This window comes from Lepidochelys kempii, chromosome 2 (genome assembly GCF_965140265.1).
Source record: "Lepidochelys kempii isolate rLepKem1 chromosome 2, rLepKem1.hap2, whole genome shotgun sequence".
NCBI lineage: Eukaryota > Metazoa > Chordata > Testudines > Cheloniidae > Lepidochelys > Lepidochelys kempii.
This window is the reverse complement of record NC_133257.1, coordinates 191,165,808-191,186,007: the sequence shown is the minus strand read 5'-3', so window position 1 is coordinate 191,186,007 and position 20,200 is coordinate 191,165,808. Positions and strand designations below refer to the sequence as shown.

Genomic DNA, 20,200 nt, shown 5'->3' with positions numbered 1-20,200 from the left:
AGGGGTAGGGGGTCCTGGGGGACAGTCAGGGGACAGGAGATGGTTGGATGGGGCGGAGGTTTTAGGGGGGGCGGTTATGGGATGGGGAACGGGGGGTTGGGGGGGCTGGATAGGGGTCGGGACAGTCAGGGGACAGAGAGAAGGGGGGGTTGGATGGGGGTGGGATCTTGGGAGGGGACAGTCAGGGGATAAGGAGCAGGGGCGGATAGGGGGTGGGGGTTGGGCTGTTTAGGAAGGCACAGCCTTCCCTACCCGGCCCTCCATACAGTTTCGCAATCCTGATGTGGCCCTCAGGCCAAAAAGTTTGCGCCCCTCCCCCCATTTAAAGGGTCACAGCGCTAGGCCATTAATTAAATGAGGAGTGAATGGACTACACACTGGTATGCTAATCACAACAAATATACACTTAACATGTAAAAAGGGGGGAAAAAAACACACACACACGATGACACTGAATTTTGTGCCCCAGTTAATAATCTTCAGTCCTTTAAAATGTAACCCTGCAGAGTTGCTTCTCAAAACTGTTTCAGGTCTTCCTACTGATTTAAAATGTTTGTCTGAAATTGCAACTCTGTTTTTCCTCAGCTGTCACTTCACAGATAGTTTATCTCTAGTATTTCACAGAAGCAGCAGTAAATAGCAAGCTATGGTCCAGTGTTTTATGATTCCAAATGTGTGTGGCATGTTTAAAAGAGTTCCTTTTCTGTAACACAGAATGCCTTTTAATTATATTCTGCCTGCACTAGATTGCAATGAGTCCTTTTTCCTATTATAGGCACATGCCAAATCTTTGGTTTTAAATCCATATTCGTATGAGATTACTCAGAGCCTCATTTTGGTCATTTTCTGCAAGGCAATTCACATTTCCTGTGACCTCTATAAAATGCTTTGGGAACTGATGCAACAATCAGTGACACTTATGACCTAATTTTGAACATGTAGCCCTATACTGTGTTATAGAAAATTAGTTTTGATTTGTAAATGTATTGCATGCATTTATGGACATTTTGCAGGTGCACTTCAGGCACCAATCTCTCTAGCTTTAGCTCACAGAGTATAAATAAGTGGCTGAAGAAAGAGCATATTTATACTCAATAGTTCATGAGAGGATACAGTCATGGTCCTTAGGGAAGGAATTAGTGAGATTAAAAGTACTGGCCTGTGATAGCTAGAAGGCAGACAATTTTTTTTAATTGTCCATTTAATTGTTACATGTAAATGTTTAAAGAATACTCAGTTTCCTTCTACTCTCTGTAGTCTGTTTACATGAGTTTCACTGAGAGGATGATTTTGGTAACAAAGGTGAATCTAATTGGCTACGCACCCCACGTTACAACACTCTCAAGACATTCATATGTATTTGATGCAGAAAATAAGGTAATGAATACAGACCCCCTGAATTAAGGAAGGTGGCTAATCAGTCAGCAAATCCTGTGAGCATAGGGCAAGGTAGCTGGTCATTTGGCTACAACGTAAGTTCCCTGCCCTAGGAAGAAGGGGGAAAAAAAACAAAAAATGAGGAAGCTAGAGCAGGGAAAAGATTGGGCTCACGAGAGCAGGAAGGTAGATATGTACGTTGGCGAAAGATGAAAGGCCGGCTTTGTGGCCTCCAGTGTAGAGACACTAAACCATTACCTGCGCTGCTGCAAGGCAATTCTGCCAGTCAGTTTTACTGGGGAGATGCTAAAACGAAGGAGTTGGTGTTGTGCCCAGTAGCTAATTTTGAGAGTTTTTTAAAAACATATAAATAAAACAACCTTTATTTATACTCAAAGCCTCACCCTAGTGAAACTAACATGCATTGAGATATCTAACATTCTTCATCTGTAATATGCATGTATTGTGGGCTTCACTCTCAACTGGCGCATACTGGCATACCTCCACGATTTACAGCGGATCTAGCCTGGTGTATGTTAAAAGCAGTGTAATCAATATATTAACAAGAATTTAAGTCTATACAGAAGAAAGCGCTCTAAGGCAACCTCCCCACAAGGGGCCTGGCATTTCCACATGAAGTAGATGCTGTGGTAATTACGACATACATACATAAAAATAAAGGTGATACTGTAAAATAGTGGCCCGGTTGTATTCACTTCTGGTTTTAATTATATCCTTGCTTTTTATTAGTAAATCTAATATTTTATATTAGATTTATAATATATGGAGAAGTAAAAATCTCTGCCACACTTTTTGTATTTGCAATCTGTTGAAAAATTAAGCTGTTTCAAGCAACTTGCATTTCGAAAGGTGTTCCAAAAACAAACACTTCAAGTCATCACTGGGCTCCAACATAGGGCATCATTCAAAGCCCACTGAAGTTAATGGAAGTCTCTGGATTGATTACAATGGGCTTTGGATAGGCCCCAAATGCACTATTTTGACCTGTAGAAGAGCTCTGTGAAACCTTGTCTGTCTCTCTCACCAAGAGAAGCTGGTCCAATAAAAGCTACTACCTCACCCAGTCACTCTATTTTGAGAAGTGTGAGTTGTGTGTTCAGACTAACAATAGGTATACAGGTTGCATCCGATGAAGTGAGCTGTAGCTCACGAAAGCTTATGCTCAAATAAATTGGTTAGTCTAAGGTGCCACAAGTACTCCTTTTCTTAATAGGTATACAAGAAATCATCAGGCATGCTTTGTAGGTTTAAGCTTATGGACTGTAAGAAACCTGTGTAAGATTAAAGAGAAGACAAGAGACAATCTTCTTTTTTATGTTGCGATAACAGCAGCTATCAACCAGTGATACTCCCATTTTGGAAGGTGACAAATATGACAAGTTTCCTTTTCACTTCAGTCCCTGAAGTATTAGGCCGAGAGAGAGCCCTCCATCCACTGGTGATTCTAGATATTGCAGGTCAAACTGTATTAGTAAATTATTAGAGCTATTTGCAAACTCTGTGGATGCATCTCACTATGTAGCTCCATCCCCCCAACCCCCCCACACATAGGTAACACTCAAGCTCCATTCCAGTTAGTGTCAGTATAGATATCACTACACCATATTTGTGGCCCTGCCCTGCAAAGTGCTGAGTGCCCTCAGGTCCCATCGACCGATGGTTTTCTGTTTGCAGATTTTCTAGAAATACAGTAACAAGGTTATTTAAATGCAATTTAGTTGATTTTATTGGGAATTCATTATCAGAATCTCCTGGGATTAGATGCTAACTTAAAAAATACAACAGTGAAGCCTACAATATAAGCAATTTATGTAAACTAGAATTGCATTAAGCAATATTGGAATATAGTATTTAGCATATGTATTTCTGGAAAGTCTACAAAAAGAAAATGATCTTTTTTTTCTATGAGCTTGGAACTGCTACTTAAAATCATAGTTAATCACAGCACTGTCATTGCTTCAGTTACTTTGCAGTAATTTGGGATACATTTTACATTCATGCTTTTTTTTCTTTTTTTTGAATGGTGAGTTAAAATGTTCTTTATAGTACATTACATTGTCTGTGCTGGTTTAAGGCTAGAAAGACTAGTGCAGAGACAGCAGAATTCCTCTATCCCTCCCCAGCTATCAAGGACAGGAATAATATTTGTCACTGCAAGGTTCACCTTGTGATCCCCCTTACAATATTTTAAAATCACACCAATTAACTGCTTCCAGACCAGCTTGTGGAGAAACAGATGCTCAGCCATGCTGAGGGTAGGATCTAGGATAGCAGTTGAGCCCTATTTAGTAAACCTGACGGTATGTCTGTACTATCTGCTGGACCGGCGGGCAGCAATCAATCCAGCGGAGGTCGATTTATCATGTCTAGTCTAGATGCGATAAATCAACCCGAGCGCTCTCCCGTTGACTACGGTATGCCACCGGAGTAAGAGGCGCAAGTGGAGTTGACAGCAGTCGACTCACCGTAGTGAAGACACCATGGTGAGTAGATCTAAGTACGTCGACTTCAGCTACATTATTCATGTACCTGAAATTGCGTAACTTAGATTGATCCCCCCCAGTGTAGACCAGGCCCGAGTGTACTATAGCACTGAATAGAGAGACTCAAGATAAGAATATCCAGGTTGTAGCTGTTACTCATTTAAATGCTTTGGTAAAGTTTTTGCACTGTAGCTTCAAGGATATTTACCAGCTCATAAAGCTAGCTAGGAAGTGAGACAGGAAGCATTCAGACTAGGGCTAATGCATCAGCACCAAAGCCTAGTCTAAAGTAGTAGCTTTTATAAAGAAACAGCCTGGGAAGCATGACTTAAAATAAGCTCCTATATAGCTCTCCATAGTGTCCCCGTTCCATGCACGAACTGCCAAATATGAAGAAAGCCTCAGGACAAAGCTTAAAATACATGGGTCATCTGATGAAAAGATACATTAGAAGAGTACAGTGCAGCTCAATAGCTTCTGGAAGGGTTTAAAAGGGTCCAAAAAAAAAAAAAAAAACAGAGTAAAAGGGTACAAAAAAACAACAGCACACATCCCTAACAGAATGAAGGTTTGGGTTTCATGAATTAAAACCAAGCCTGAATATCACTTTCCCCACTGTTTTACAATCCAGCACCCTGGTCACAGAAGAGAGACGTGAACTTCTCAGAACTGGAACGCAAATTATTTTTGTTTCACCATGTTTAGAAGGAATTCAAGCATAAATTCATTGTTCTAGAATGATGAGCTTTGTACTTACCACTGATCCACCATTTCTTGCCATTGATTACGTAGCTATCTCCATCTCGCCAAATGCTGCATTCCATGTTGGTGGCATCACTCGAAGCGACATCAGGCTCTGTACAAAACACATTTATGAGCATGAACAGTGTTTTTGCAGTTAGATCCATTATTCATATATTATGGGAGGAGACTACTATTAATTTTGGTTTTGCTTATACAAACGTCATACAACAAAAAACTGGAGAGAAGGTAAAAGAGGTGGGGATAAAAAGTGTAATTCAAGGCTAAAGCAGAAAACACTGACACTATGCTCTCTAATAATCTCTCAACACTTCTGGACCAAGCATTTCAAAATGCAGTCATAATTAGGGCCATGTGGAAACTTTTGTGCAGTCATTAGAAAGCTAGTTTGCTCTGAAAACACAATTGTAATGTTCACTGTGAAAAATATGGCTTAAAAAGTGATTAGAGCTTTAGTTATAACATTTGTCTATTTAATTGTAAGGCTTTTGGGACATGGAGCTGCCTTATTCTATGTCTGAAGTACCTCAGGGCCCTGGATAAAGAATTAATTTCAACAGCCAGTCAAATTTGTTGTTTTTAAAACCCTGTGTGGACTTGTTCTGGTTTATCTCACAGACCTTGGCTCAGGTTTTCTGCTCATCCCAGTCACTGCTGGAGGCAGGGTACAGTCAGGGAGCCAGTTAAGGCTCCTTAATTCTCAAGCTGGTCCCAAGATTAATTGGTAAGTGCCAGATGCAGGCAAACCCTATTCTAGGACAGGGTGGGATTGTATAAACTCTATGCCATCTGAGGACACCCTCATGACAAAGGAATTCTCAGCTGGTGAGACACAGATTTTTTTCTGGCCCCTTTCTACTACCAGAGAGCAGAGCAGGGGAGAAAATCTGGGTCCTTCTCATTCTCTACATCCTCCTAAAGCCAGTGATCCTGGAGTTCTTCATAGAATGTTATCACTGATAGAGCAACAGTCTTTTCTTTGCAGCTCCTGCTGTTTGGAACAACCTCCCTTCAGTCTGCTTCATCAATATTCTATTTCCTTCCAAATCTTAGGTGAAAACACCTCTTCCCCTTTGGAAACACAGCAGTAAGAGAGATTATATCCTATCCTGCAAGATGCAGGATTATCTAAACTCCCGCTGACTTGCAGGGGGCACTTAGCACCTTTCAGGATTTGGCCCTATACCTGTGGACCAAAATTTTCAAACTTGGGTGCCTAAAGATACTCTCCTATATCAAAAGTGCCAGTTTTTCCAGAAGTGTGCTGTCCACCAGCAACTTTCACTGAGAGGATCATTTCAGGCACCCGGGTTTGAAAATTTTAGCCAAAATGTACAATGTAAACCCAAAAGGAATGATAAGCAATTGCTATATAGGAAAGGCACCATGTTTTGGTGGTGATTTTCTACATTACACTTCACAAACATATGAAATATTTGCAGATGGACTGTCATTGATGTTTGAAATATTATTAGCTGCTAAAGTGGTATAATATTTAGCATATTTACAGTGCGTTTCATCAGTGATCTCAACACACTTTACAAAGGAGGGTAAGTTTACTGTATTTTGTTTGGCTATTAATAAAAAAGCAAGAGTGAAGATATTCTTACAGCAAATAGTATCGGGGGGGGGGGGGTAACAGTGTTAGTCTGTATCCACAAAAACAACAAGGAGTCCGGTGGCACCTTAAAGGCTAACAGATTTATTTGGACATAAGCTTTTGTGGGTAAAAACCACTTTTTCAGATGCAAGGCCAAATAAATCGGTTAGTCTTTAAGGTGCCACCAGACTCCTTGTTGTTCTGATAGCAAATAAATTAATCTTAACTATGGGAAATGGCAACTACTGTAACTGTGGAGACTATGGATCTTGCAGAATTAGACCCTCTGGCTGTCGATAGCACATAGAGAGGTTCAAAGCCATGGTGAAAAGCCAAAGGTATTAACACATAATAGCTTGTGTTTCTGCACCTCTCTGCACTGCTGTGAAACGTGCATGATGGGGTGGGGGCGGGGGCAGTTTTCAACTGCAGAAATGTTTACCTGTCATGCAGAAGCAAGAACTAATTTTCCCTTGAAGGAGAGGCTCAAGCCACTGTTTCTTTTGCTCTTCAGACCCATACAAATGCAGGACCTCCATGTTTCCAGTATCTGGGAGAAATCAGAATGTGTCTTTTTGCAATACATAGTTCATACAGCATAAAATGTTCACAAAATTGTGACTAAGGAAAGGGGGGGGCAGGGGAGGGGCGTTTGCTAACCTGGTGCATGACAATTGAAAATTTCTGGGGCAAAGAAGCATTTTCCCGTCTCCTCTGCAATTAATGCATAGTCAACCTGACTGAGACCACTGATGGCTGGCAGGAAAAGGTTCCACAGACCCTCTGCTTTGGCCATTTCCTGTCAGAAGAAATAAGACCAACACACAGTGAATCTTTATTCTGAGATTACATTATGATTCAGTAACCATCTTGCCTCCCTCAGGTCAATCTTGCAGTCCCAACTATAGTTTTCCTTTCCTGAGTCTCTATATTCCATTTTTTGGCATAACATTCAGGCTTCCCCCTCACACTCAAGCTCTCCCTAACTTTTTCCATGTGTACATCTCTCTCACACACACACTCACCCTTTCTTTGTTTCCTTCACCTACGCCTGAACTCCAGGGTTTCTACCACATAGCCACATAAGTCCGGAATATCCACCCAGACAGTATATGTCAAGCTTCCACACACTCCTTCAAAAGAACAACTGTTAAAAAATCTGCATGCTCCATGAAGTATTCTGGCTAGAATGGCGATAACTCACTGTGTGCGCATGCATGCATTCTGGTTTGCATGGTAGTATATTGTTTTCCTTTTGTGCTTTAGGAATCTATGCTATATGAATGAGGAGATGGCTAATTGTTTCAGCACACATCACCCCTGTACAGCACTATGCTGTATTGTGATGGTATGCTCCAACCCCAGGACAACTAAAGAAAGGAGCTCTCTCTCCACAGTGGTGCAGGGCCTCCCTTCTCATGGGACCAGGGTACCCCCTAAAGACACTGTGAATACTTTATTTCAGCTGTATTAAAAATAGAGAACTGGAATATAGATTAGCAATGTGTGAGGCAAATTCTGTTCATGTCAACATAACAATGAAAACGGTTTCAAGTATAAGCACAGCACTTTCTAAAGAGCGTGTGCGCGTATGTGCCTGCACGTGTGCTGGGGTGGGAGAGGGAAGGAAGGGAAAGACTTCGGGCTTATCTAAACCACACGGCTTTTGGCGACAATGCGGTCTCGACACAGCCTTGTCACTAAAAATCAGTGTGTGTAAACACTCTTTTCTGGTACTTTGTCCGCACTTTGGCAGACAAAATACTTCCAGTCCCGTGAGCGGCGTTAACTTGGTCAGCAGGAGAGCGCTCCTGCCGACAAAGCCGCATTCACACTGCCACTTGTGTTCGCAAAACTTTTGTCTTTCGCAGGGGGGCTTTTTTAAGTACCCGTGAAAGAAAAGTTTTGTGGACAACTTCCTAGTGTAGACAAGCTCTCAGACAGGCCTCCCACTTTTTCTCCAGTCTCACATCTTTTTTTAAAGTTTCTAGCTGCTCTGGTTGTGAATAAAGACTTGAAAATGTGACCCAGCTATAACTGATGTAATCACCTCTGCTGGAGACTGCAGAGAGCCTGAAATAGCAGCTTGAGAGGTGTGAACTTCCCCATTGACTGAATGCATCCCATGAAGTGAGCTGTAGCTCACGAAAGCTTATGCTCAAATAAATTTGTTAGTCTCTAAAGTGCCACAAGTCTTCCTTTTTTTGCATTCATTTCGGTATGCGCTAACTTCTGAAATGATTAGACTTTAAATGTCAGTGTTATTAACTATTTCACTGCTCAAAGCACGTAAGAAAGGAGATGAAGAACCAATATGAAGAACACCACAATCTGCTCTGAGATGCCGCTTATACTGTGTAAGACTGTAAAAAAGTCTAGATGGAATACCTGGGCTAAACAAAACCTTAAACAAGGTTTAGGGTTAGTTATACAGAGACCTCAGCCTGCTTAGTACCCTGGCAAACACCATTAAAATCCTTTTATTAAAGATACAGAAAAGCAGGAAAAAACAGTTAAAGCATTTGGAATGTAAAGTAAGGCTTTCATTTCAAGAACAATCCTTATTCCCTTTCTCTCTTTCGCTGGAGAGTGTCTTTAAAAGAAAAAAAAAGATCCTTGTTTGACAGTCTTTAAGATAGTAATAACACATAGAAAATAAATAGGAAAGACAGAAGATGCATTTTCTGTCTCTGATGTTGAGTCACTTGCAAGCTCACTGCTGGAAAAATACATATACAGCACACAGTGTTATCAGCCACTGTCAAAGGCTTACAGACATATGGCAAAATATGCAGTCTCGGCCAGCTAAGCCAGACTCTTATCAGACAGAAGGAAAAAGGAGAGAGTTAAGAAAAGGACTTGTGGGGGATGGGGCAAGACAAAGTCTCACACTGCAGGTGGTAATTGGGATTTAGCTAGAGCCAGCAGAGATGGCAACGTCATCTGGCTCCCTCTCTCTGGCCTGCTCTGGTTAGAACCTTTCTCAGGGATTAGGATGAAGAGGGTCCAGGGACCCATGAGATGGCAGGGGTGTCAGCTATGATGGTGAATCTCACTCCAGCAGCCAATTTTTCCTCCCAAAGTCTCTTCCAAAAAGGAGTGATGAGTGGAACAGCCCTGACCTCTCATTTTGTTCACCAATTAGGCCTATTTTCTGACACACCAATTTGGTTCAATGATTTCTGGTTCCCCGCATCTCTTGTTTACCAAGCATGATCTTAACACAGCCCTTAAGTTATATCAGTAGGCTTTTTCGTTTGGACGAATTCAATCAGTCCCGCTTTTGCATCTTTCCCCATCAGTATTTGTTATGGGTTATTGTGACATCTTATGAAATTATGCTCACTTCTTGGAGTTGAGTTCACCATTACGGTAAATGTGTAGGCCCAATTATCACAACATCACCATATGACAGGGTTGTAAGGGGCACAAAAGGTTTTATTTTCCTCAGCTTTCAAAAGCTTGGGAAATACATGGATTTTTAAACTGCAATTCCTTTTTAAAAGCGTATTGTATTTTATATGCATAAGAGAAATATGATGGTCTAAAAGGTAAACTACTCTAGGTAATATTTGCTCAGGCAATTGCATAAACTCCCTCATTTCCATCATCACTGCAATACTCAGGCGAACATTCACTTTGTATTACCTTCAGTTTCACAATCACTGAAGGTTTCTTCCATCTGTCCAGTGAATTTTCATCTTTGACATAGTACTCAACCACTTCCTTAGGAAAAAAACAAACGTACAATAAAAAGTAATATATGGTTTCTTCTACTGCCTCTTTCCCAATCTCCACAAACCGCAATGAATTCCTATTACATACTAGAAGTGCATCTTTATTGTATAATAGTACTGTATATGTTAAAAAAAATTAAAAACCTAATTGCAATCTGATTATGCCTCACATCTAAAACAGGCTTGAGACTCCTCATGAACTTTAGCCAAAACAGTACCTCACTTCAGATATAAAAGTGACTCAGTGCTATTCAAAACACTTTTCTGGTGGTGTCTGAAGTTCAACATTTTCCGGAGACATGAGTAAGGACTTGTCATGACTAGTAATTCTTGAATGGTAATTGTATACAAAATTAATGACACTGTGATGAAATAAGCATTACTATATACAATTTAAGCTGACTATGTTGACACAGCACATGTAGTACTACCAGTGGAATATTGCAACATGCAAGCTAGGTATCCAATTTTAGTATGCAACAAGTGAAAACATGAAGAATACAGCTGTTTCTCTTTAAATAGGTGATCTTTTCATTGTGTACTCGGTCATTTCGAGTGCTAGATATTAGCACTATATACGGTTGTGCCCTTCATAGCAATCCTAATGCTAAATGTTGCTCTCTATGGGAATTTTGAAGACTAATTTTTTTATGCACTGATTATATTTCACAGTTTTTAGTGCTTTTTATTCAGGGATCTCAAAGCACTTTTCAAACAACTTTTGGAAGGTTAAATGACTCATTATACTGAAAGGTTAAATGACCCACCTAAAGTCACACAGTGAATCAGATTTAGGAATGGTTTCAGAGTAGCAGCCGTGTTAGTCTGTATCCGCAAAAAGAACAGGAGTACTTGTGGCACCTTAGAGACTAACAAATTTATTTGAGCATAAACTTTCATGGGCTAAAACCCACTTCATCGGGTTTTAGCCCATGAAAGCTTATGCTCAAATAAATTTTGTTAGCCTCTAAGGTGCCACAAGTACTCCTGTTCTTTTTGCAGATTTAGGAATAGAACTCAGGAGTCCTGACTTCCCAACCCCAGCTGTAGCAAACAAACAAAAACATACATGCATTTCCTTTAAAGGATTACGTAGGGAACGTTCCATATTGTTTTTTTGTTAGTTAAACACACATTCCTTAGAACACATTTTTTCCTGAAGAGAAACAAAACTAGTTGTGACCAAAAGATGGCTGCTCAACCTTTGAGAAAATCTTTCAGAAACAAGAACTCATCTGGAGCAGGTACATTAAGAAATCATCTTTTCATAATTATGGACCTCTCTGGCCATTTCCACTATCAGCTTTCAAGCCTACATTAATGTCAGACACATCTAGGAACTGAGGGCATGATGGTATATTACAGAAATGTACTTAATATCAGATATAGACAACGCTTAACCTTGTTAGAAAGGGCTATGGGAAAGGTAAAACATTCCATCCAGGATTGGGGGTAAGAACAGCAGCCTTCCTCCTTGATGACAAACACCCCTCCAATGCAATTCTTCCCTCTGGGAGGCAATCAAGCCTCTAACAATCTTAGTAGCATATTATGGCTCCACAAGAATCAATGTCCTATGGGCCTGGGAACTTACAGTCAAATACTTTACTGAATATTACATTATCTTCTAACAACATCATTAAAGCAGGACATCAAAGTTTCTATCAAATTAACCTGGTTGCATGGCATGTTACCTCCCACACACCAAACAAGAGACCAGAGAAAACAAACAACCTAGCGCTGCAGGCAAAGAACAATCAGGGACAAAATGCGTATCCAAGTAGAGTATTAGCCAAAAAACTGCTTCTTTCAGAAGGCTTGGATCTTCAGACTTAATCCCAAATTTCCCAACAAGCAGTTTGTCCTTAGGGTCAGAGATGTTGTAAGGGAGTTAGTCACAGTGCATACAGAACTTGCAGCAGCTGTAATGCAACCATTAGTCATGACAACACATTAAGCAAACATAGTTGGCAATGATTATACTAGAGTTACTTTCAACTAAGGATCTCAAAGCACTTTATAAACAATTAATCATCATAAACAAATTTGTGAGAAAAAAATAGATACAGAGAGAGGCTGAGCAACATCCCTAGGATCATACTTAAGTGAGCAGCAACATTGGGAACTCAAGAATCAACTCCTAATCTCCTGCTTTCAGCACTCCCTCGGATCTGAAGAACCATGAACCTCGAAAAGCTAAAGGAGAAACAATCTGGGCCAGGATTCAGGCAGACCCAGTATGGTATAACTTTGTGGACCATCAACATCCTCCAGTTTGTGAGCTAGTCAGAGCGCAATAGTGCCTGTCTATGTCCAACATCAGGAACTCCCTTTGCACTCACTCCCTACAACAGTTCTGTCTTCTCTACTGTGAGGGATACTATTATATTTGTTATTAGTAGAGTATTTTCTCGCATTCAATATTCTTTCTCTAGCATTCACTACTAATTCATACACTGATTTATAATCAGTAATAATCTGCAAAAAATATCACTGACTGGACAAAATTAAGCTCTGTCTCTGTTCCTAAACAAAGTGAAGATGTGAGCTGTGAAGTAAGCTCTGAATTTCGGCACAAACATACTACTTCCTGAACAAAAAGCTTCTACCTTTTCAGCTGGAAACACATGCTGCTTCATGAACCTCTTCACCTTCAGCAGAACCTCCTGGCCTTTTTTAGTCTGCTGGAACAGCTCTCCTGTATCACTGGGTTGTGCATCACCAGTGAAAGAAGTTCTAGGGAACAAAATTAAAATAAATAAATGTCAGGTTCTCCTGCTGTTAATACAAACTTCCTTACATAAATATAACTATTTAAAGAAATATATAAGAAAGCTGTGAAAGGTCTGACTTGAGTTAGCCAAGCCTTTTACGGCATATCAACACAGGGATAAAAGACCCAGGTCAGCTGACTCAGGCTCGCAGGGCTTGGGCTGAAAAATTGCTGTGTAGTCATTTGGGCTGCAAGGGTGGAGGGTCCCAGAGCTTGGGCTACAACCTTAGCCCAAATGTCTATATAGCAATTTTTCAGCTACAGAGCACGAGTTCTACGAGCCAAGGCCAGCTGTGTTTTTTTAACCCCTGCATAGACATATCCAACAAGTGCTCTCACCTTTTTGAGAGCAGTAATCCAGTTTCTGCCAAGGGTTTCACCATCTCAGCGAACTCATAACTATTCTCTGCAGAAGAATTTCCAAGGAGATATCTAGCATATACACCCTAAAACCAAATAAAACGGACATATATGATTTAATATCTGCTTAAAATTGCATATATTCCCAATAAAAATAAATATATTAAATGCATATATTCCCAATAAAAAGAAGTAGTCAGTTTTCCAATATAAAAATTGGTCAAATTTTAGTTGAATCCATTACTAGTGCCATTGATCCATTTCCAATCAGTAGCGATACTGAGACACTAAAAGAAAATACTCACTCCATTGTAGACAGACTAAATGGTCCAAGTCCAAAGGACAAGCATCAAAATCAGCAGCACAAATGACAAGTATTTACTGTGCAAATGTCATATACATAATTGAAAAAGTTCATGTGGGCCTGATCCAGTGCCGGCTGAAGTTAATGGGTTCCCATCTGTTGATTTCAATAGGCACTGGATGGGGCCCACAATGCTCAGAGTTTAAAAGGACAGTATGTGATTTTTCCTGAGGTCCCACCCCCCCTCTCCCCCCATCATCTAGCATCCATGATGATCATACCCAAAATGAACAAATCTAAAGAAAGCTAATGTCTGCTTTAAAAATTGAGTCAGCCATCACCAGATCGGTAGTTTTATAAAGGGAACAATAGCCCAGACAGCTACTATTGACAGGCAGCTAACATGCTACAGCTTTTAAAAGAATAAATAAAATTACAGAAGCTTTTCAACTTTATCACATTTCAATATTTTTTTACATTTTTAATTTACATTACCAAACAAAATAATAATAATTAAACTATAAGAAAATATATTAAGTATTAATGAAAATTTTACCTGGCATATTCCAGCTATTTTAAAATATGAAAGAGCAAGAAAGAAATTCAAGTTCGAAAGATCTGCGCTAATACCCCTGCAGCGGCAGTAAACTGAAATCAATTCTTCAAGTGATGGAATTCCTAGGAAAACCATACAGAATATTTAGCATGTCCAAAACTTCTCTCTTCCTTCGTTTTTAAATTCTAATTAATCTGTCACCAATTATGCTGTTTGTTTAGTCTTACAAACTATATTCAAATTACACAACAAAAATAAACTAGTAAGTGCCACATACTGGTTCTCATGCACTAATATAATGCAGTTATATTTGGGAGCCAAACACAAATGGGGACTGTTTAAATTCCAACCAAATATAAACACAGCACTTTTTCAGGTCAGTAAAAAAATAATATTATGTTAAAAGACAAGACAAAAAGATTAAATTTTAGGCTTAAACTATCTCAGTGTCTCTTTAAGAAAAAGAGCATTCAAAATATCCTTTCACTTAAAGGAATATTAATAAACACATAAGTATATTTCAATATACATTTCCTATCTATAATTTTATAGAATGTAATAAACTTGTTGTTAGTAAACTATGGAAGTTATTTTCAAGTTTAGTATGGTATGCTTAATAATTGGCTATCAACTGTTTATAAAGATAAAAACTAAATAGAAATCAATTTTTAAAAACTAATTTCAACAAAATTACAAATTACCTACAGTATCTCTAAAACTCAAGGTACCCCCGTGGCCTAACTGTTTAATTGTGTTAGGCCAGAAGTAAAATGCAGCGGTATAAGCTAAATCTGCTAAAGGATGCCCAGTGGTTGAAAGTTCCCAGTCCAGGACTGCCACAACACGAGCCTAAATAAATAAAAAAAATCCAATGAATGATAAAGGTAAGCAACTTAAATTAACTACATCCATGCCCCTTCCCATTTAGAAGACTAATATAGGATGTGTGGGTGTACAGAGATATATATATATATATATGTGCACCATAAGATTGTTACAGTGATGATAGTTCCTTAATACAGTACTAGGTCTTGGGATCTAGAGAAAAGTAGTGTTCATTTATATGAACAAATTAATTTTTACTTATTCTATTGAGATAACATTATATACACTTAGCATCTATATAGCTCTTTTCATGCTTAAAGCCCTTCGTAAACACTCTAATCTGTCTCACGGAAGTCCTGTGAGGGAAGTAGGCAAGGAAGTTTGTAACCCTATTTTACAGATGAGGAAATAGCACATGACCTGTTCCTAGCCACAAAGAAGAGTCAGTGACAGAGCCAGGATTAGAACTCATAAATTTGTGGTTCTATGTTCAAACCACAGGTCCCTCTTTGTAACATAACAGTGCACAATAGACTAAATCTGGAACTTAATTACAATATAGACTAAGGGTAGGCAACCTTTGGCACGCAGCCCAACAGGGTAATCCGCTGGTGGGCCGTGATACAGTTGGTTTACATTGACCGTCCACAGGCATGGCCGCCCGCAGCTCCCAGCAACTGCAGTTCGCCATTCCCAGCCAATGGGAGCTGCAGGAAGTGGCGAACCACTGCCACTGGGAGCTGCGGGGGGCCGTGCCTACGACAGCCAAGGTAAACAGTGTTGCGGCCCGCCAGCAGATTACCCTGATGGGCTGCGTGCTGAAGGCTGCCAACCCCTGATATAGACAGACACTGTTCCCTTGCTATAAAGGATGGGGGGAGAACCTTTGAAACGTGTCCCGTTTGGCATGCTTGAACAACTAGCACACAAGGGATTACTAAACTTGCGCAGAAAGATTGTAGTTGGCTTTTATGATCTCGAGAAGATTGTTTTAAAACAGAGTACACCTCAAATGTCATTTACTGCACAATCTACACCTAATGCCCAGACCCTGAACTGTGTTCTGCCACTGTTGAATAATTCTGTTGATCATATGGCCTAGGTTTACCTTTCACCCACAAAGTGACATACAGTATGTGGGAAGGGAGCACTAAAGCAGCCAATGATTCATTACACACCATTGACAAGAAAGAGTGTGGTTGCATGCAGACACCAGAGAACAATCCTCTTTCTCAAAGAATGGCAGATCATGGGTTTCCAGCGGTTACATGATACCAGCCTTGATTTACGTACTCTCCTTACTTCAGGCCCCCCAACCAGGGGTGGGGCAAGGAGGGCAATTGCCCAGGGGCCCGAGTGATTTAAAAGGGCCCGGGGTCCTTGGCCACTGCTGCAGTAGCAGCCCCAGGCCCTTTTCAATTGCCCAGGTGGGCTGCAGGGCTCCCAGACATAGGCGTTGAGTGCTGAGCATGCACCGGCGGGCCCCTCCACCCCATCCCCCCAGCTGATCAACTCATCCTCATCCCCCTAGTGCCTCCCGCTGTCAGCTGTTTGGTGGCATGCCAAAGGCACTGGGGAGAGAGGGAGGAGCGGGGGTGGGAAGAGGTGGGGCGGCCCTGGGCAACGCATGGCCCAGATGCCGGGAGTGGAAGGGGCAGGACCAGTCCCTTCCAGACACTGCTCTACAGCCCTCCCTGCCTGGGGAGGTGAAGTCTGCTCCCTGCCTGGGCTTGGGTGCCAGGCAGGGAGCTGAAGCCGCCTCCTCCCCAGCCAGGCTCTCTCAAGCAGCTGCCAGGGAGGGCTGCAGAGCAGTGACCACGAGGGGCTGGCGATAAAAGCAGTTCCTTCCTGTTCCCTGCCTGGGCTCCTGCCCGCAAGGGAGAGTGGCAGAACATGTGGGGGTGGTGGGGCAGGCACAGAGGGAGGACAAAGCATGCCCTCCCCGCGGTAACATGGGGTGGGGAGAGCACAGTGACCCTGGGGGGGGGGGGCAAACACATGACCTACCCTTTAGATCGTGCCCCCCTCCACTATGGGGAAGCACCAATTGTATATTGTATGAACAGGGGTGGGAAGAGGTAGGGTGGGGATGAGGCATTAGGGGAATGAGCCTAGGATGGAGCGGGGGGGTGGGTGTCGAGCACTCCTGGGAAGTCTGGAAGTCGGCATCTATGCTCCTAAGCGCATGCAGGGTGGTACTGACAGTGGCAAAGGCACCAACCGGGCAGGCATGTGTAAGCCCTGGCCATGCCAGAAGAGCACACAGAAGAGCGGTGGCCCATTGACTGTTCTGCCCTGGAGCCCGGAATTGCTGTCAGTGGGCCTGCCGTATTTTCACAGGTTTTTTTTTTTCCCCTTCTCCCTTATTTTTATTGAGATTGCATATCATATATTTAGACCTTTTCGCTCAGTGTTTGTACAGAGTCTATCACTATGGGGTCCTAGTCTATGAGGAGGGCTACCAGGCCCTGTGAGAATACTAATAGTAAGTCCTGATCCCAAACCACCTGAAGTTATGTGGAAGTCTTTCCATTGACTTCAGTGGGCTTTGGATCAGGCACCTAAGCATGTGCTCAAATATCACTGATCGATATCTTACATCGATTTTATGGTTCCCTTTTTGAGCTATATACTCCAAATACAATAATGGAGCAGGATTGTTTGCACTGGGGGATGTGAAGATGGGAAGAGAGAAAAGAAGGTCTAATGAATTGGAGTTAGGTTAGTGAATTTGTTTTAAGTAGTCCTTAAATTTACCTCAAGAAAATTGTACTCTGCAACGCCCGTCAATGTCTATTACGTAGGTAGGAAGGTAGAGAAACAGTACAACAAGAACTAAGAAGTAAGGTTAATGTATATATATGTTTGGGGTACCTCTCTTGGATGGAAAATGATGTTATCTATTCTAAAATCTCCATGAATCAGATTTTCTTCATTATCACCAGCTGGCAAGTTGTTCATTAACCACTCAGCCAGCTGGTTCATAGCAGGAATGTCTAAGTGAGCAGATGCATCATACTGTTTTTTCCAAGTTGTAACCTGAAAAATATAAAAAACACATAAAACATCAGCTATTTTAAAGCAGAACATTATACAGCTGAGGGAGCGAGCCATTCAAACTTCCTTTTTACTTGTTATAATTCAAAGGTGTTAAAAAAATATTTGTCACCATATACCATCCCTTTTCTATGATGGTTTTGCTCTTCATTTTTGTAATTATGGCTATGAATATGTCGCCAAGATGGTTATGAAACATGATGCACATTCAATTTTTCCACTGGTAATAGTGACAAAGACCATTGTTGAGATTTTCTATTCACCAGTAAACTTGGCACTCTTTTTTCCCCCACTCTCTCCTCTTGGATTCTAGGCTGACACAGCCAAATGATTTTATTTAAAGGACAAGAATACATTATGTTCCAGTCATAACTATGCACAGGTGCAGGGACGCACTCATATGCAGCTAGTTGTGGGCCTGGGAATTAGAACTTTAAGGTGAAGAAATGTAACTGGCAGGAATATGCTTGATTCTGTTATTCCCTTATGCATTTAAAATCCCATAAAAAATGACAAAACTGGCTGGATCTAAAGGGTTTGCACTTACTACAATTTGTACATATATATTCCTATCTTGTTTTCTCTAGCTCTTCAGCCCATTATGGTCAGCTGCTCCAGCCCATTCAGTCCGCCCTGTATGCTCCCTTTGAACGTCCCACTGTTATGGTTTTAGGCCTCGTCTACATTACAAACCTATAATGGTATAACTACATTGCTCTGGGGTGTGAAAAATCCACACCCTAAAGCAATTTAGTTATACCGACCTAATCCTCTCTGTAGATAGCGCTATGTCGGCTGGAGAGCTTTTCCTACCAACATAGGTACGCCTCTCAGGGAGGTGGATTAACTATGCCGATGGGAGAGCTCTCTCCCATTGACTCAGAGCGTCTTCATTAAAGTGCTAGGGTAGCACAGGTGCGTCAGTGCACCTGCATCAATGCATCATTTTAAGGGCAGACTTGCCCTTAGTTTACAAACCACATCCCACTGCACTTTTCTGTGTGTTGCTTTGCTGCTCTGAGCTTCTATTTCACCTTTACTCATGGGTCTCTGTTTTCTCAAGCCCTCAGAGCTCTCAGTCACTTCCAATTGCTCACTCTGATTACAGCCACCCAAAGGACTTCTGGTTCCTTAACCCGTCTGATACCAGCCAAGCTATTTTGATCTCTGCTCATTGCCCTCCGGCTTTAGATTATTTTAGAGATCCAATGAGGTACAGAAGAGAATTCAAGGTTTAATAAATAGCAGAAAATTGCACTTCTCAATCTTTAGCCTTTGTTTCTATCACCAGCGGAAGGCTGAGTGCATATTTTGTTTCATAACCTTGCTATGTGTTACAAATGTAAGCACAACAGAAAATCAAACAGCATGGATCAACTCCTCAGAGATACTGTTCAATAAGCTTTGATACTTCCACATCTTCACACTAAAACAAAAAAGAAATAGTCACATACAGAGTCAATTTCTGAAGCTCAGGAAACTGTCTAAAAAAAACAAACAAACAAACAAAAAAAAACAAACGAACAACTTAGGACCAGATTCTGACCTAGGCTATACCACTATAGATCCACAGCAACTCCACTAAAGTGATTCTTGATTTATACTGGTGTAACATCAGATTCTGACCCATTGGAATACATGATTAAGATCCTTTCCAGCTTCCTCTAAAAGGGACAAAGTAAGTCCCTATATCAACGTGCACAGGTGATCCAAATTCATGAAAATTAATCTTGAGAGTTCTATTCCTGCTTCTGGATTTTGACAGTGTTGTTATACCCTTAGTAGCTCAGTAGATTTAAATTTGTATTAAATACATCTGGAAAGGAGAAAGAACACTGAAAGATAGACCTGATCTTTGTTGTATTTCAAATATAAATCCCACTGCACGTGTAATTCCAAATCTGGAGGTGCGACACAGGTGAATGGATACTACAGTCTGATAATAGGACCATAAACTTAATCAATGTGTTCTAAACACTTTAGAACATGTAGAGTAATTGAACTAATTATAAGATATTAGGTAAAGCCAAAACCTTGAGTAGTTTAAGGATGTTAGTTATTTTAATATAAGAAGTGTTGTAACCAAATGAATACAAATGAAACATTCAAGGGCATTACAAAGTAAGTGGTTTTTGAGACCATTACCTGCCTCCTACAGTATCCTGGTCCTCTGCCATATCCTTGGAGACCCAATGAATGCAAACTGAATGAGTGCAACCGGGCCAGGGTTTCTATCATAGCAACATATAAAGCAGATCGCTCCGCTGGACTGACTTCAGGTAGTGAGAGGTCTCGGAATACACGACCCTAAAGACATCATAAATCAGATATTTGGTGGGATGGAA

General features: G+C 41.0%; 1 protein-coding gene across 1 annotated transcript in view; it reads right to left on the bottom strand.

Annotated features, from left to right (window-relative positions):
- Nucleotides 1–20,200, bottom strand: part of ACAD11 (acyl-CoA dehydrogenase family member 11) — a 60,413-nt gene that overhangs the window by 31,187 nt on the left and 9,026 nt on the right. The window contains exons 4-13 of the mRNA XM_073333229.1: nt 20,001–20,162; nt 17,673–17,837; nt 14,675–14,822; nt 13,974–14,095; nt 13,093–13,199; nt 12,590–12,716; nt 9,892–9,969; nt 6,904–7,042; nt 6,686–6,793; nt 4,639–4,737 (exon numbers count right to left, since the gene is read on the bottom strand). Of these exons, the coding sequence (XP_073189330.1) occupies nt 4,639–4,737; nt 6,686–6,793; nt 6,904–7,042; nt 9,892–9,969; nt 12,590–12,716; nt 13,093–13,199; nt 13,974–14,095; nt 14,675–14,822; nt 17,673–17,837; nt 20,001–20,162 (1,255 nt within the window). The remainder of the gene's footprint in view (nt 1–4,638; nt 4,738–6,685; nt 6,794–6,903; nt 7,043–9,891; nt 9,970–12,589; nt 12,717–13,092; nt 13,200–13,973; nt 14,096–14,674; nt 14,823–17,672; nt 17,838–20,000; nt 20,163–20,200) is intronic.